General features: G+C 36.7%; 1 protein-coding gene across 1 annotated transcript in view; it reads left to right on the plus strand.

Annotated features, from left to right (window-relative positions):
* Window positions 1-20,202, plus strand: part of NKAIN2 (sodium/potassium transporting ATPase interacting 2) — a 2,790,781-nt gene that overhangs the window by 2,740,010 nt on the left and 30,569 nt on the right. Inside the window, exon 5 of the mRNA XM_044073873.1 lies at window positions 7,184-7,265. Coding sequence (XP_043929808.1) covers window positions 7,184-7,265 — 82 coding nt within the window. The remainder of the gene's footprint in view (window positions 1-7,183; window positions 7,266-20,202) is intronic.

Below are 20,202 nucleotides of genomic sequence, written 5' to 3' on the forward strand. Positions count from 1 at the left end.
TCCTAGCTATTCAAAGGAAGAACAAAAAAGGTCCGCAATCTGGTGGTTGATGATCCTGAAATGCACCAGCCAGCCATTTACTATTTCTGTGTCCCACCCATCTTCGCCTACCCCAACTCATCAAGAGAAAAAAAAAAGTCTGCCATCAGGTACCTGAGGTTTCTTAAATGCATGAGACAATTAGGCCCCCTTTCTGTTTCCCCCTTTCCCCTGCCCTAGTTATGCTACTGAGCTGCACATCTGGATTCCTCTGGGTAAACAGTAGTATGTTTTAATATCACATCCTACATTGGTTCATTTGTGAATCACATACGACTGTGATATGTGGTCTGGACCTCACACTAATCCTGCATGACTACACTTATTTTTTATGAATCCCAGCCTGAATCAGAAACATTATCAGCAAGCCTGAATAATCAGTATAAAACCATAATGAAACAATGAAAGTCTCCATTAAATGGTGAAAGCAGAACTCCTCATTTCTTCAAGTGAACAGTGTCTCAGATAAAGTGCTTTGGGAAGGTATATACCAACTCCTGCATCTGGGCAGATATTCCACACTGTCCCCTTCTCCTAATAACATTGACTCCAAAGTTGCAGAACTTTTTGGAACTTACTTTGAATTAACAGTACTTACACATTCCTTTTCTTCAAGTTTCATTCTTGACAACATCAGTTTCCCTTCATATACCCAAGAAAAATTATCTGGCTGTCCACATATACCACATTCTCTCTAAATGAAGTGAATTTCTGCCACAAAACAAACAATTAAATAAATAAATAAATAAATAACAGCTTTCAAAAACTAAAGGCTCTATTCCAAAGACTGATTTCATTCCACTAAAACTGATCAAATTCACAGTCTAGTCGCCAGCTATTCCTTTATATACCTTATACACTACAGTATTAAAGCAGATGCAGTTCCTATACTTTGGAAACAGGCCTCCATCATACCCCTGCACAAAGAAGGAGGAGTCTACAGAACCCAGTAAGTCTACATGCATTGCCATACTATACACCTTAGCAAAAACAGTAGCTCACTCTGAGTTATCATAGAATGTCAATGGTTCCACTATGAAGGATCAAACATAAACTTTCAGACAGAAAACTAATGAACCACCACAGCAAACATAACTTAAGACATTATTTCAAGGTGACAAGTCCATACTGCATACCCATATGGAGAATCATGTCCTTAAATCCCCTTACTTAATATACATAGTGTATACATGTATATATCTATCTATATATATATATATATATATATATATATATATATATATATATATATATATATACACATATACACATCCACACACACACACACACACACACACACACACACACACACACACACACACACACACACACTCACACACTATCTCCATGGTTCTAGTACAATGGTAAAAGGTGAAAATACCCTGCAAGGGTGACCACAGCAAATGTGCAAACATCTCATAGCTCATATATTATAATACCAAACATTGTCCAAGAAAGGAAAGATTACAGAAACTGGATGAGAGAGTTAGTGTCTAATGGACTATGAATCAGCTATTTTAGGAAAGCCAGTGTTGATCACACCGCTGTAATCAGCAATTCTCAGCATTAAGTCAGAAAAGTTTATTTCAGATGTGTCTGTTGTAACATCACTGAATTTAAAAGGATAGTCTAAACAAAGACCAAGACATCCCACTCCTTTTCCCTAATTTGTGTAAAGAATTTGGCACTATGAGACATGTGCCTTGTAAGAACTGAAACAAAACACACTCTCTGTGTCACCATCTTCTTAAATTCTCATACTGTAGGGTTAAATAGAATAATGCATACTTAGTTCACTGTTTTTGCAGCAGGAGTCTCTCAAAAGAACCATCCTTGGTCTACTTTAATTCAGATTATGTTAGCACTATGGTCTCATAGTGTCCCAGTCTTACCTACTTCGGGTCCATATTACCATATCGAATGGTAAGAATGTCGAACGCTCATATGAGCGAAAATGCATGAGAACAAACTTGCTATTGTGGGGGGGCTGCACCCACCCCCGCTAAATATATATTCCAATTCCAAGGTCACACTACAGTGAGGAAAAGGTAAATATTCCAATCCTCACTGTACCACAACCCCCAAAAAAACAAGTTCATTCTTGTGTGTTTTTGCTCATATGAGCTTTCGACATTCTTACCATTTCATATGGTAATATAGACCCCCTACTTCTGCACTCTGATGTCATTACCAAAAATAAGACCCTGCCCATTGCCCATTCCACTCTTCAAGAAGGATTTCCCAACCTTAAATGCTGAATAAGCCTAGCATGCTTTTCCTAAATGCTAAATCTGTACTCTTCCATAATACCGGAAATTGAACCAACAGTTCTTCTAAACCATCTAAATTAAAATAAACATGAAAAAGTACGTGAAGTGAAGACCAAGAAACGACTCCTCACACCAAAAATACATTAAGTACTTTCATTTGTTTAATCACACAAACTTTTTCAGAACACCAACAGCAAAACAACTCACAGACTCAATTTATATACAAATAAATTAACCATGCAATGGTATAATAGAATAATTGATTAATTAAATAATTAATCCACTCATAAAATATATAAAAGAGAGCACAATAAAGAAACCATCATTCAATAATGCTTTCTATTATTTAAAATACATTTCACATTCAAAGTCCCATTTAACCCTGGAGAGATGTCAGCATTTAAAAATACCTGCCATCTTACCTCCTTAATCTCTAAGGCAGTGTTAAAATCACAGACAAAAGGTATCATATTTATACTAATACAAAAAAATACACATTTCTTAAATTCAGAACATTCCATAGCATGCTTTGCTAATGCATTGTTAACATCTTTGTTTCTAATGGCTAAGCAATGTTCATAAATCCTTTTATATAAACTCCTGATAGTTTTGCCTACTTAAAAATTATGACAAGTGCTACAGGAAGCCAGGTAAACTATACCATAACTTTTACAATTTAATCTACCTTTACTAGCTACCAACTTCTGAATATGTGAAAAGTAAATACTCTTAGAAGAATCAATATATCTGCACTGTTTACAGTTATGGCAGAGATATGTTCCAACTGTTCCAAAATGTATTTTAAATAATAGAAACCATTACTGAATGATGTTTTCTTTATTGTGCTGTCTTTTATATATTTTTATGAGTGGATTAATTATTTAATTAATCAATTATTCTATTATACCATTGCATGGTTCATTTATTTGTATATAAATTGAGTGTGTGGGTTGTATTGCTGATGGTGTTCTGAAGACGTTTGTGTGATTAAACGAAAGTCATTTCTTGATCTTCATTTCACGTATTTTTTTCATTTTATTCAGTTGTCGTGTAGTTGCTGTGTTTTGTTATTAAATAGGGTAAACATATTCAATGTGTAGTCCACCAAAGAATACATACAGATTGCAGATTAGCACAGACAAAACTCTCTTTATCATCACATACTTTGCTAACTTAGTAAAAAAAGAAATGATCAACTCCTTGGCTACTTTTACTGTTGCAAGAACAACTCTAGACCCACTCCCAGACACAAACTTGTCTCTCTTTGTTTCTTTTCTGCAAACTGTTTTATGGGTCAGTAGTATTAACAGGTTTCTACCTCTTAATGAAAACTATGTAACAATTCTGTAAGAGGCACACCCAATGCCACTTCCAAAACATACCTCTCCTCTAAACTATTTCTTGTAACAAACGTACATGCTTATTCTCCATTAATGGCTTCTTTCCATTTTATTCCTCTCCATCACATTCTTTCATGTCATGGAACAAACCACACTTCTGCTCCAATGCTGCAGTGTTTATCCAGAAGTCAGGGTAATAATTATTAAGGTAAACCAATACTACACAACTGACCAGGTACATTTATTGTGAATGCATAGATAATTACTCATATTTGTTCCATTCTGCTTCTACTGAACATTTTTTTGCAAGTTTAACTTTCCATAATATTTGTTAATTATCTGCCCTCCATTGTTTCTCATATGTGATCTACATTATGGATTCTTGTACTACTTTAAAACGTGTTCCAAATTTTTCAGCACTGCTCACTTTGATCATTATATCTTCCATAATATGTGTTTTTCTGCAAATTTATGATGTAAATATTTTGTGTATTCCTATAAGTAAATTTGATCTATTGTTGTGAGTAATGTCATCCAGAATCTGATCTGCCATTTAGCAATTCCATTATTTATCTTTTATTTAATTTGCAACTTTGTGTGAACATTTTCTTCTCTGGTCACCGATGAAAATGGATCCTAGCACAGCAGGTTAATATGGTGCACATGCACCGCACACATGCATCCACAACACATGCATACATACACAGCTTTTGTTAGCTTCAATCACCAAAACTCAAACCCAATTAAAAGAGCAATCAGCAAACATTCTAAGTCTCTCAAAGTTGGCAATCACAGAAGCAATCAAGTATGTTGTCTATATGGACAGTTGTCATAACATCATGCCATTAATATGACAATGTCCTCACATCCCCTGTACTGCATTCACTAACACTCTCATAGCTTTTTTCTGTATCTCACTCTGCTGCAGGGTCCAGCTATCCTGCATGAACTTCAAGCCCTGTTGGAATATAATCCTTGTGCAAGTAATAAACTGTGAATTGCTTAGATAATACAAATACATAGCAATTAAATTAGAAGACAGTGAAGAAAACTGTAATTATATATATATATATATATATATATATATATATATATATATATATATGAAATCATTTCAGAAGCTCAAAATACTGAATTCTCGAATTTCAGTATCTCTAGCCCAAGAAGTGGAATCCACAGAACAATGAAAACTAAAAACCGTGAAATTCAAAACCTTGAATACCGGAAGTTTTGAATTTCACAGTTTTACTACACACACACACACACACACACACACACACACACACACCATCCACCACACAAATAAACACAATCACTCTACTACATGAAAGCAGGGGGCAAACCCCCCCTGCGCCCCCCACACCACCCCTACTTAAATGTTCTCACTCCAAGGTCGCACTACATACAAACACACACAAAACACCACCACACAAGCTACTTTCTCTTCACACACACACACACACACACACACACACACACACACACACACACACACACACACACACACACACACACATATCACAGCAACAAAACACACTGACACACACCACAGCCCCTACCCAAACCCCTTAACACACACACACACACACACACACACACACACACACACACACACACACACACACACACACACACACACACACACACTTACCTGAATACATAACCATAGCGGAACTTTAGAAGTGCGAAATTCAAAACCTCTGGTATTCGAGGTTTTGAATTTCGCGCTTCTAAACATTCACTATTATGTGGATTCGGCTTATTGAGCTCGAAATACTGAAATTTGAGATTTCAGTATTTCGAGCTTCTGAATGGAACCCATATATATATATATATATATATATATATATATATATATATATATATATATGTGTGTGTGTGTGTGTCTGTGTGTGTAGTAATAGTCATTTGTCTAGTCACTTGGAATATATATGCAATTATATTCAAATGTATGTTTACTTAGCAGATGCTTGACAGAACAATGTACATAGTTTTAATAATGTCTGATACACATACGTTTTAATAATGTCTGGTACAATAAGCAGTATGATGCTAGACCTTATGACACCTACTTACTTACTCAGACTTATAAGCAGTATGATGCTAGACCTTATGACACCTACTTACTTACTCAGACTTATCACAGTTATTTGCATTGCACACTGTGCAGTTCATCAATGTGTTAGGTGAAGCCCTCCTGAGTGTAGTAAAGGTGTAGTGTAGCAGTACAGGAAAAAACAGGTGAAGCACAGAGTATGGAAGTTAGGTCATGGCCCAAAGTGCCTAAATGCCAACTGATATTACAGGTAGGATTTAATCTGCTTGGTGAAGGAAGTGTAAGTAGGGGAAGTGGAGTCCAAGATGGATTCCAGAACTTGATATGATATAGCATATGAAGTACAGATACACCTACCCTGACTCCTTGCGTATAATAAGGCCAAACTTTTAATTTACTACTGTCCATCTAGTCTGCAGAAAGCAACTACAAAAGCTGCAGAACAGGCTACAGAAGGCTGTCATTGGAGCTTTATAACCAATGCTTCTGGTAATGAATTGTGTGTATTTCAGAGTGTGTAGGACCTTTTGTGAATAATTATGCAGTTATACACTCTGCTATAAGACAGCTTTCTTCTTCTATACCTAGTTCGATGTGACACTGTACACAGCAAAACTGATACTGTGGTGACATGAGGAGGAAATGGTCATGAAGCTCTTGGTGACTGACCAGATGAGCAGTATTACTGTATAGTAATGTGCACCTTAATAAAATGACACATTCACTGCAGCTATAAAGAGGATAGGTATATCAACATCTCAGGGCTACTGTAATTTCATACCTACAGAAAATGGTTACAATTTAATAGAAATTTCGGAGTGTATTTCTGAATAATGGAGCTCCCTTTATCACAGCTCAGCATTTTTAAACCGTTTTGTGAACTGCATGCATACCGATTGGAGAATGTTGAGTGTAAGCAACTTTTACTGTGAAGCATGTATCCTTTGTAGCTAAAGTTAAAGTTTTCTGCTCTCATTGCATTCAGTGAAACCCAGTACATGCAGTCTGATTCCCTTTCTTAGATAATTTCCTATCATAGATGCTTCAGCAATAATTCAGATTGTGTTTACAGGTAAGTACTTTGTTTACAGTAGCATTAATTAAAAAAATACTTGAACATGCATTGGTACAGTATACATACATTTATATATATATATAATATATACATACATATATATATATATATATTTATATATATATATAGATAGATATATATGTGAGTGCACACACACACACACACATATATATATATATATATATATATATATATATATATATATATATATATATATATATATATATAGACAGAGAGAGAGTTTTTTGTAGTTGCTACCACTTCACATGAAAGGCATGATCACTAGATACATGTGTGTAATTAGCATTACTGTATTATATTCAGTTGTGCAGCTGTACTTTTCCTGAATGTGCATTTTATACATATAGTCTAACTGAGCCATTTTCCCTTTTCTCTTTTGCAGTTGATTTCATTGGTGGCTTTGATGCTTACGGTTATCAGGGTCCACAGAAGGCATCCCATTTACAGCTGCAGCCTATGTATATGTAAGTAACGAACATCAGCAATATATAATTTTAATAAAAATCTAAAGTCATTAACATGTATGAATGAGGATCAATGTTACATCATTAAAATAAAAGATGATGCTCTATGGGATTATAGCAATAACTAGGTAGCATATATTCCACTTTGGTAAGCAGGTGGATAGAATGATACATGAGCTCCCTTAATCCACATCCCAACCCTTATGGTGCTGACATTTGAATCATATACATTTGAAAAGCATGTTATATACACAGTTATGATAAAGTTGTAGAAGTAGCACATTAACAATGAGGTAGCATATTACACGATAGCCAATCATTATGCAGTTAAATTACACTGCTACACTGTAGTAAGCATGCAAAACTGTACACAATACAGTTGAGATGTGTACCAAAACTGTTAGTATTAAAAGACAGTTACAAAATACATGTTATATGTGTGTAGGGGTCTACCTGATAACACCGACATGCCAAAACACCGACAACAAAATAACCAACATGACAAAACCGAAAGTACATAAACACGAAACTTCACATGCCCGACAAACCACAATCCCGACAATCAACAAAACAAATAACTTTCCCGAAAAACACACACACAACACAAGCATACCAAAAACCCTACAAACCTACACTAAACCTTACATACACAACTATCTATGCACTAACCTTAACCCAAACCCTAACCCTAAGGTCCGTCACTATCGCACACTTACTTTACCCGCACCCTAACCCTAACCCTAACTCACTTAATCCGCCCCTAACCCTTAAGTCTGTCACTATCGCACACTTACCTTACCTGCACCTTAACCCTAACTCACTTAACCCGCCCTTAAACCTAAAGTCCGTCACTATCGCACGCTTACCTGACCCGCACCCTACCCTAACGCCCGTCACTATCACACACTTACCTTACACACACCCTGACGCTAACGTCCATCCCTATCGCACACTTACCTTAACATGTCAGTGTTCTCAGCGTTGGGATTCTCAACTTTCGGTCTTTTCCATTGTCGATCATCTGGTGTCGGTGTTCTCGTTGTCGGCGTTGTGGACTTTCGGCGTTTTCAGGTAGACCCGTGTGTAGATATCCTGGGATTTATTTATTTATTTTTCTAAGTTACATTATGTATGAAAAAATTGCAAAATGTATTTTTGCTTCTTGTGGGTGCAGTAAGCTTGTATTTTCTTCCTTTTAATTTTTGAGGATTTTTTTGCAAAGTAAGTAATCAGATTTTATATGACAGATTATATGCCAGAGCTCGGACTATTTTCTTGCAACTGCTCCTTTGTTAGTATAACAGGAAGTAATGTGTTCTGTTAGACCACCACGTGTTGGATTATCTGACAGTGGGTTAATAAGAACCCTTGTTTTCTGGGTCTATGCACTATAGTGAATGAATCATCCATTTAATTATCTAACTTTTGGTTGATTAGAATGCTTCATTGACATTTTTATTGCTGCATGAGGGCTATGTCATACCTAAAGGTTTAGTGACTATGGAGTGGATTATTATATTTGGGTAGTGTAGGTAAGGAAAACCCTTTTTTTCATATATTCTGTTCTGAAATAGTTAATTTAATTTTGAAAATGTTGATAAAAGTTCATTTGGCTTGCACCCAGGAGGAATTAAGTTCTCAGTGTTTCCTATGTGTGTGTGTGTGTGTGTGTGTGTGTGTGTGTGTGCACGCATGTATACTAGTATACATATATGAACACGGGTGGGCACTAATTAAACATTTTTTTTATATTATGGGGCATGTGCCATCAGTGCATTATACGGTATGCCATGTTGCCAACAGCATGGAGATGTACACAATCACACAAAACTATGTGCATCGGGTGCTGACTGCCATTACTTTTCAAAATCCTTTAACATTGCATGGGCTGTTGTAGCTGTGGGCAAGAACACACAAACTATGTTCATAGGCACCTGTTTGTCATTATCTTAGACACACTTTAACAACGTTTGAGTTATTACAGCTGCTGGAAAGGGAGGAGGACTTCAGAAAGGGCATGCCTGATAATTATGCCAAGATACCAAAGATACCTTATTGTCAAATAGTTTTGTTAGAGTTTTCAAACATGTTGTGCCACAGTGCCAGTTTGGATGGTAATGAGACAAACATTTTAAAGCAGGGTGCAAAGGGAACACAGTAAGGTGGGGGGTATATGCAAACACAGGAAGTGCCTGTAATCATGGATGACAGTTAATGACATTGCAGTCTGAAGCAACTCAAAGATGGTGCAAACCCGTCCTTAAACAAGCCACATATTTGCTGACTTCATCCAATAAGGTACTGGAATTAACCAAAGTGACACACCTCTTCTCATACCAGATGAAAAGTTTCTGTCTTCTTTTGGTTAGACAAAAATGCAAGAAGTACATTCTTCACTGTGTAATACCTTAAACCTACCATAGCAGAGGCCCACAAGATATATACAAATGACCCTTAAGGTCATGCCAGTGTTTCAGTTATATGGCTTCTTAATGCCCATGAATTTTAACTTTTTAAGTCTTTACTGGTATATTCATGCCAATAAAGCTAAACTCAACCAGCTGTATACATACCATGTTTTGCTCTTCTTCTGAGCTCATCAATGCAGCATATGTGGATTGTTTTACTATACTTTGGAAACACAGAGCTGAAGTCCAAGCCTGATATCTATAAAGATTAAAGTGCCCACAACTATCCAAAATAACATCCAAACCAAGGGAGAAAAAGGTCACATAGGCAAACAATTCAGTAAAAACAGCAATAAAGACCCTGCCAAGCTAGAATCCACACTATGTAATACTGTAAAGTTCCTGTCTGAAACACTGTTATGTCCTTAAGGGGTTATTTGCAAACATCCTGTGGACTTTTACTACAGGAGTTAGTGGACTGATTACATGTGACAGAACTATGTGCAACAATTAGGGACATGATATGATTCATGTATAGCAACCAGCAGTATGAGGATGGCACCCAGAATACTTCTGTGTTACACAACTGAGATGTGCAGGGTCTTATACAAGCTGAGCTACAACTGACACAACCTATGCATGGCCTGGGTGCCTCTGGCGATGTCAAACTGACAAAATCTATGCAAGGCCTGCATGTCTGGGTATATAGAACTGACACAACCTATGCATGGCCTGCATGTCTAGAGATGTAGAACTGACACAATCTATGCATTGCCTGCATGCCTGGGGATGTAGAACTGACACAATCTTGCATTGCCTGCATGTCTCTGGGGATGTAGAACTGACACAATCTATGCATTGCCTGCATGTCTCTGGGGATGTAGAACTGACACAATCTATGCATTGTCTGCATGCATGGCAATGTAGAACTGACACAATATATGCATTGCTTGCATGTCTCTGGTGATGCCGGACTGACAAAATCTATGCAAGGCCTCCATGTCTGGAGATATAGAACTGACACAACCTATGCATGGCCTGGGTGTCTCTGGTGATGTCGAACTGACAAAATGTATGCAAGGCCTGCATATCTGGGGATATAGAACTGACACAATCTATGCATGGCCTGGGTGCCTCTGGGGATGTCGAACTGACACAATCTATGCATGGCGTGCATGCCTGGGGATGTAGAACTGACACAATCTATGCATGGCCTGCGTGTCTCTGGGATGTAGAACTGACACAATCTATGCATGGCCTGCATGTCTAGGGATGTAGAACTGACACAATCTATGCATTGCCTGCATCCCTGGGGATGTAGAACTGACACAATCTTGCATTGCCTGCATGTCTCTGGGGATGTAGAACTGACACAATCTATGCTTTGCCTGTATGTCTCTGGGCATGTAGAACTGACACAATCTATGCATTGCCTGCATGTCTGGTAATGTAGAACTGACACAATCTATGCATTGCTTGCATGTCTCTGGAGATGCAGAATTGACACAAACTATTGATGTCCTGTGTGTCTGGGGATGTAGAATTGACACAATCTATGCATTGCCTGCTTGTCTCTGCAGATGTAGAGCTGACACAATCTACACATGGCCTGCATGTCTCTGGCAATGTAGAACTGACACAATCTATGTGTGGCCTGTGTGTCTCTGGGGAGTCTATGCAAACCACTATGCACATACTCAGGCTGTTGTAGGCATATCCTGTGCTTAGCAGTTACTTGTCTATGTGTCTGGCACAGTTCCCACCAGTCTTCTATCTGACCCACCATCTACACCACCACCATGTTAAATTCAAAACAGCATCTATGAATAGAATGACTTTCCTGCACTATCATGTGTTATTGCCATCATGTAAATTGGCCAAAGCCAGTCAAGTGAAATGCATGCTCACTCCTAGTGTGTGTATATCATCAATTTTGCATGCCATGTTTTTGAATCTGTGTTGCTAGGGAGCTTTGTGCACTGTCTGTTCTGTAAAGATAATGATGTCCTCTCCATCTGATACTTGCTAAACAGGGAAACTATACAATGTATAATGCATATTACAAGTGCACTAAACAACTTATAGTGTGCTTTGTCCTTCTCATGGCAATAGCACAGATACTAGTGTAACACCTACCAAATAGACATCTGCCACATGCTAGTCTATGCAAATGTTTACCAAATACTGGCACAGTGTCACAGTGCAGATGTATAGCAGCCATAGTACAAAGCATGCAGGTTGTTGTTCTACCACTGTCATATCCTGTTTTACATCTTATTCTGCACTGCAATCTGCCACTACTTGTACCATGTATTGTCCACCTACCACCCTCTGACAGCAACCGCATGCAGTGTAGTACATCATGGCCTAAGAATATTGATGCCCCCTTGTCAGTAAGTATCAGGTATCAAAAGTATCCAGGCATCTGAATTGCCCTTTCCAGATGACAAACATATTCTCCACTATGCCACACATTTGGCTCTGATCCTGGCTGTACCTCTCTTCAGCAGAACAGTGGAGATATTAGATAAATATGTTCATCTGAGGTTACAGCAGGCATGTAGTACTTCATATGAAATTAGTAATGCATTTGATAGAGAGCATGCATTCTATATTGCTTTATCCATATAACAATAGTTCATTAATTTTATCAATATAGTTTATGGCATGTATACTTAAAATAATAAAATAGCCTTTGGGTAGATGTCCCTGGGAAAATGCCCAACAAAGGCTTTTCATTTACCATATACATGAATTACTATAAGTATTCCATGGTATTTACAGGATATATATATTTTGGTGAGCATGCTATCTTCACAGAGGATGTTCAGTGAATAGCCCCCTTCTGATTTACATCATTCTCTTCCCTGTCCACTGGAATACATAGATTCATAGGTTCATAGATTAGTACTAGGCTAACTGCTCTTGTGAGCCATTTTAAGCCTAGCCAATTACCCCTTGTGAGAATCAAACCCTGCACTTTATGTCTGCAAGATGAACACCATAACCATTATGTCAAACTCATATAGTTATACTGATCCAGGCTATTACATTTTGAACCATCAGCAGATGTGCAAAATGGTGAAATGATTGCATAGTTGTTCTTCACTGCTGGATGATATCCTAAGTGCTGTAGCATGCATATGAGGACTGTTTCCACTATCTCTGACCTAAAAGACTGTATATATCCGCAGTTTCACCTGCTAGCCACTGAAAAGTCATTACAGCTAGAAGGCATAGTGTAACATCAACATTGTAAATCATCAGGATAGATCAACACCACACACTGGTGGATGTAAGGTCCACACACTATAAATCACAGCTAGTGCTCAACATTGTCCAGTCTACCCTGTACTGTAAGCACAGTAGGGTCATGTGTAGCACAAAACCTTCAATGTCTATAGTGTCTGCTTGGGCAAGTAGCCATCTCTTCCTAGCACTTATTTGCTATCCACCATCAGCAGGCTATGCACGAGTTTAGCTCTGTTGCTTAGTCATTGCTGCTTTCAATCAAAATCATTCCAAACTATTTTTTGCTGACACAAATGTATTATTATACTTATCAGCACATCTTATTGTAGCAATACAAAATAATCCTCACACAGCTGATATCATGAATCTAAAAGTGAAGTCTGCATGCAGATATCCATCATTGTTAATTGTATAACGTAATGAGAATGTAACTATGTAAATTGCATCACTTTTAAAGCCCCATATATTGTATGGAAGCATTGATTATATTGTACTCCATTCATGAATTCAAAAGGAAAGCCTGCACATAGATATACATTATTGTTAATAGCATCACATAATGAGAATGAAATGCTGTATACTGTATATTGCAATGTGAAAGCAACCCTGAACATGGTATGTAAATGTTGATTATATTGTACTCCTTTTGTCTTAACAAAGATGTTTACCAACTCTGTATGCTGTATGTCTGTTATGTGTCTGTATTTCTAATGTATGTTAGTTAGTACTTTTTCCACAGGTATCTGCTTCACATGAAGCAGAGTTCCTCCCTAACTCTATTTAAATGTAAGTTGGATCATTGGCTGGTTAACCAGAAATTCACCCCTGGTCTGGTGCCTATTTCTCTGATGGACAGAGGCAGTCAGTAAATCAGTCCAGCTATATAAATCAGATTTGTTGGTCACATTTGGATTGCATGGCCTAGCTTGTGAGGATCCTAGTATGCACCTATGAATTATTGCCATTGTCGTACTGTCCTGGTAATCAAATGTAATAAATAAAATAAGCACTTTAAACTGCACACATTAAAGCATTATAAAGTATGGAATGTTCTAGTGTACTATTTGATGTAAGTATTTATACTGTTCATAAAGAATATATGACGTAATGAGACAGTGCATATCCCATCTCTGTAAGGTTGCCACCTTTCGTTGTGACTAAAACCGGAGTAAGGCCCCACCCTTTGCATCACCAATAACCTCCTGCCCCACCCCCTCTCCCACCCACATTCCGCCCATTTTGTGATGTCACCATGGCATCACCTGGTGGGGAACTCCATCTTTTTCCATTCCTGCTGCCTGCTTCTGGCTGATTTATTATGCTTTTCTGTAAAAAAGCATAGTAAATCAGCCGATTTACAAACTCCAATAGTCTGTTTCCTTTTTGAAACAGAATAATGCAATTTGTACAGTGTTTTCTGGACTACTGGAGAATCAATTTAATTTCCAGATAATCTGGAAAAAAAATGAAGGGATGGCAACCCTACATCTCTGGAACAGGTTCCCCATCCATGTGAAGAAGAGTTCCTCCCTAATCCAATTTAAGTGTAACTTGGACAATTGGATGGAGAACAGGAAATTCATCCCTCGTTTGGCACCTATGTCTCTAATGGACATAGGCAGCCAATAAATGGGTCATCTTCCAGGCCCCTGCTTGTAAATGTTTCATCTTCCAAGCCCCTGCTTACAGTTATCAAGGGTACCAGAAATTGTCTGAGATTTGGGATGTATGGCTAGGCTTAAAAAGGCCCTTGTGGTCATTAGCCTAGTACTCACCTATGAACCTGTGAACTTATGAACAGTGATTCACATTCCAACAGCACGCATTGACATACTGCTTTCATTTCTTGTTCAGTTATTCCATTCTACCCTTGCTTATATGTTCATAAATTTGAATAATTCTGTATTTTTAACTTTACAGGTTTCCATGTTTGCTACCTTGGATTTATAGTGTGCAACACCAGTTTACAAGGCTTTAAGTATTACCTTATCTTTGTATGCATCCTACACAATGTTAAAACCTTGACTACATAAGTTTATATTAAACAAATGAAGTAGCAGAGCAAATTAGGAAGTCAGTATTTTTGAAAAGGCATGTAGGTAAGGTATTAATAATATATGCACATCCAATTGAAATAAAGTTATGAGAGTGACAGGGATTATTATTATTATTATTATTATTATTATTATTATTATTATTATTATTATTATTATTATTATTATCCTGTGGAATCTACAGTCCCACATGGAAACCTGCCAAAAGTAGCTGAAACAGTCAGATAGCAGACTTACTGAGACAGCAGATTTAGAAAGTCTCATACATATATAGTAATTAGGAGTATGAATTAAACTGGTGAAGCTAGCAGAAGTATACTGGTCAGAAGATACTGTACGTTATATAGTACAATTAACAAGTCATGTGCCCTCAGCAGTGCTCAGTAAAAGAAGCACTCAAGTAAAACTGTTTCCTATACAAATTAAAAGCTTTACACAGTTTCAAGTTTCACATTTATTATAATGATTGATCAGTATTAGCTGTTTTAATCTGAACCCATAGCATTTAAAAGTTTGATAAATTAATACAATTATGCATTACAACTGTATCTATAGATTCATCATTCAATGGTTATTCAATTGTTTTAATTGTATTTTCTCTTTTATTCTCTGCATAGATTTTAGGGTGGTTGTGATCCTGTTTAATGAATACTTCTTTCTGACTGAGAAAAGTATTGCAACTATCTCTTTGCTGTCTTTCTATTTTCTAACATTGCTTACCCATACTTTGGCCCAAAGAAATCTTATAAATAATGTCCTTATCTTTATACAGAAACAGACATTCTGTCACAATACAAAAAAAATCTTACATTTTCTACATATAGCAAATGCATTTTGTATTCCTAGTGCTGTGTCCAAACTGTCCTAATCGTCACGTTGAATCTCAAACTTGTATTAATTTGCAATGCATATCCACTGTGTATAGGTCTGTCAAGCATATATCATATAGACATGATCTATTCTTACTTTTAATTAACACTTGGCTGTATCATAGTGAATAAGTGCTTGATTATGTCTTATTAATATCTTTTGTCCCAAAACAACTTCAGACCTCCTTTTATGACTGATATAGTTATGACGCAGTGTAATATTTTTAGCTAGTTACATCTGCTGGTAAGTATATCCATATATCTAGAGAATATGTTCTATCCTTTCAGTAAATGGGAACCTTCTAATGCCTCACCCTAGTAGCACATTTTTTTCATTCTGTGCCCGCATGCAAGTGTTTGATAATTTCGTCTTATGCAATAAGCGGTAATATGTGAGGGCTACAAGCTAAAGCTTATATACTAGAAAAAGAAGATTGACCATAATTTGAGTATACATTGACTTTTTTTTGTTTGTTTATTTTAACTTACAAGTACAATATGAAATAGCATAAATAAATATGAAATTCAAGTTCAGTATTCAATTGTTAATATGTAAAACAATAATTGAATATAACAAGTGTATAAAGAGAAATAAGAAACTATATACAAAACTTACATTTGTGCTCATTGATTCTTGTTAACTATTATAATCATGCTGTCATAACTTATAAAGTATAAGAGGAAAAGATTATGGTTCTTTCTTCATATTTCTAAATCAAACCCAAACAGAAGGCCAAAAGCTAAGATTTAAAATCTTTAATTTAGAATTCAATTATCAAATCCATTTCTTTCTTACAAATCTCTTTCAACAAAATAATGAATCCTGATAGTGGAGGTTTAGATGATTGTAACCATTTCTTGTTAGAATCCCAACAATGGCCAAATAACACCACAAAAGAGGATACTGAGTTTGTAAACATTCAGAGGAATGTGCACATTATACAAAACCAAATCTCTAGAGACAGAAATTGTCAGACCATGGGGCTTGAACAAACATTTGTATATGATACCAATACTCATATAATTATGGAGATTCAAATATCACGAGACCAATCTGCCTTACAAATTTGATTACCTTTCCACCAAAGCTTATTGTTAGATTTATTCATTTTGTAAGTCTATGTGGAGTACAAAATGTCTATGCAAAATTCTCCAAGAATACATTTTTCATAGGCAGACTGTGTCATTTTTACTCAGTTTCTTATCAGAGTCTGAACAATTATTATCTTTACCCTGAAATAAAAATTTCCACTATTTTTTATTTATTTCTTATAGTTAAAGACCAGTGAATTTAAAGTTGATAGTGTTTCTTTCTTATAGTTGAAATTATAAAATACTTTACCCAAGTAATCAATAAAAATGGTATTTCTAATGGATCTGAAAGACTTTCAGGACATTTAGAATAGGAGCCATTGTTGTTCCACTGAGGCTTATATCAACACTTCAGAAGGCAGATACAACTCTATTTATTGTTGTTTTAACATACTCACTCATTATTTTTCAAATTCTTCCTTTGGCAAATGCCAGTCTCAAGTATAAAAAATAATTAACCATTTATGTTTTTTGTCCATTTACTCTAACTGCCCCAACATTTTTTCCATTATATAAAAAAATAGTTGTCTATATACCAATCTCTTTGTTACATGAATATTTCTAAAAAGATGCAATTTGTCTTCAAAATGCACTAAAACTAATTGCTAGGATTACTAAGTCATCCATAAATTCCAAAATGGTGGAGATTCTACCTCTAACCCTTGGAATGTTGCACCCCACCCCATTTAAACCATGATAGATAGCCTTATGAATATGTATTAAACTTAACCCATGCTGGTATTATAGCACTTCTGTTATAGCAATCAGAGTATCCAAAATTCCAGTTTTCCTCAGAATCAGCCACAGTCTTCCTGTATTAACAGAATTAAATGTTGTTTCAGAGTCTATAAAACACTATATAGTTTGCTTTCTAACAGTTTACTGTTTTTCGGTTCCATGACAAAAATGCAATATTCATCTAAGGCTGATTTATTCTATTTGCAGACATGCTAATATTTATGAATTTTCCTTCACCCAGCTGTTTCTTTAGTTCCTCTATGGCAGGGATAGAGATATCTTGAGGGAGTTGTGTAATAGAGTTACCAAAAGGGTTTCTCAATGATGCCAGAGTGGGTGAATTGTGTCAAAAGCCTTGGCAAGGTGGAGAAAGGCAGTACACACTGTCTTACCTTTGTCCATGGCTTTGGTGACAGTCTCAAAAATGTCTATTGAACCCGGTAGACGTCTTTGAGAATGTCAACAAAGAAATGGATGAAGGTAAGACAGTGCACACAGCCTATCTCCACCTTGCCAAGGCTTTTGACACAATCCCCCACTCTGGCATTGTTGAGAAACCCTCCCAGATAGGGATTAACCCTTACATCATTAGATGGGTAGCCAATTGGCTCACTGACAGAATACATTCTGTCAAAACTGATGACTCCACCTCCACCAATAGATCGGTCACCAGTGAAGTACCACAGGGGTCTGTGCTGGGCCCCTTACTGTTTAGCATCTATTTATCAGAAGTCCAGGCCAAGGTAGATGGCCTCTGGCTCACTAAGTTAGCTGATGATTGTAAATTGAGAGCAATCATTTGAGTCCCCCAATGATGACAGTATATTACAAGAAGGGCTAACACAAAGAAATGAATGGTGCCAAAGCCATGGTCTAAATCTAAATGCAAAAAAAATGCATTATTATTCCCTTTGGCAAAATGGAATTTCCTAAAAATTACAATATTGACAGCATCCCCCTGAGTTCCAAACCACTGGTGTGAAACTTGGGAACACAAGTTGATAGCAATCTGGATTTCTTCCACCAAGTTTTCACAGTGGTAAGCAAAGTCTTCTATGTAGCACACCTCATAAGCAAGGGCATAGTATTTGGGTCAAGAGACATTATAACTTCACTGAACTTGACCCTCATCAGACCACTAATAGAGTATAATGCACCCTTTTGTATGTACCTCATGAGACACCTGCAGCAGCTGGAAAGACCACTAAGAAAATACAGGGACTCCAACACATGACCTACACGGAGAGGCTGAAAACCCTGTCACTTTACTCTGTATCTTATAGACTGCTGAGAGGTGACTTGTGCCTGGCATATAGAGCAATGTCCGACCCTGTTCTAGTGGAAATGCTCCACATCTGCAAGTCAAATATCACAAGAGTTATTCACTCTAGGGATCTCAGCCTAGCTTGCAACATTAACAGAACATGCTGTAGAGACAGATATGTCTCCCAGAGACTGCCACTTCTCTGGAATAGACTTCATGCTCACATAAAACAGATCTCTTCACTGACCCTATTCAAACGCAACATAGATAATTGGATGGGAGACCACAAATCCATCCCTGGGGTGGTACATATGTCCCTCATGGACAGGAGTAGCTGGTGTTGATCACAGACCCACTCTGTTCATAAATTCATTCTGCAAAATACCCAAAAAGAACAAATGGAGTTACCTGGGATTAACATTGCTAGGTTGTAAAGGCCTTAGGGCCGCTAGCCTAATAACTTCCTATGAATTTATTCTTTGGTTCATAGAATCACCATGTTTATAAGTAGGAACAGTAATATCCCATTTGTGAGATAAGAGGAAATCAAGACTATGATGATATTCTCCTAATAGCTTCATCATTAGTTTTCCTAATGTTTTCATGTTAAATATACAATTCCTGCTCTACCCTGAGTTGTCCTATGGCTGTATTTTCCTACAAATGTTGAAAATGTGGTCTTATTCTGTCAACATTCACTTGGATATTTGTATTGAACTCTTTAATAATTGGTTGTTTGTTTCTACTTACATTACTGATTTCCATCTCCTGCCCAAATTTCACTTAAAATCTAACAGTATCTTTCCATCTCTTAACCAGTGTCTGGGACTAGACAATCTACCATTATACTGAACTAACAGAGACCAGAAGTTTGCATTATCCTTCTGTAACTTTTACATCCTAACTTTTCTTTATAAATAACTTCTTCTGTCTAACTTCCTATACATTTTTCTTACTTACCATACCTCCACATAGCTCCTAACTTCTCTGTTTTTTAACCATGCCCTAATACATCTTTGTTGCATCTTTTTCAGCTTATCAAGCTCACTATGAAACCATGTTCCTCCTTCACTTCCTCTCCCTCATTGTCTATTCTGTACCATTCCACAAGATTGTTGGTTGTATCCACAATGCCATCGTTGTTTTCCTCCAGTACCATTAGTTCTGCTACCTCTGTTTGTTTAAGCATATATTATCTGTATAGCATATTGTTCAAATCCAGTTTTATTTATTTAGTTTAAATGTGTTTATATTTTGATT

This window comes from Protopterus annectens, chromosome 1.part1 (genome assembly GCF_019279795.1).
Source record: "Protopterus annectens isolate FY-2018-M chromosome 1.part1, PAN1.0, whole genome shotgun sequence".
Taxonomy (NCBI): Eukaryota; Metazoa; Chordata; order Ceratodontiformes; family Protopteridae; genus Protopterus; species Protopterus annectens.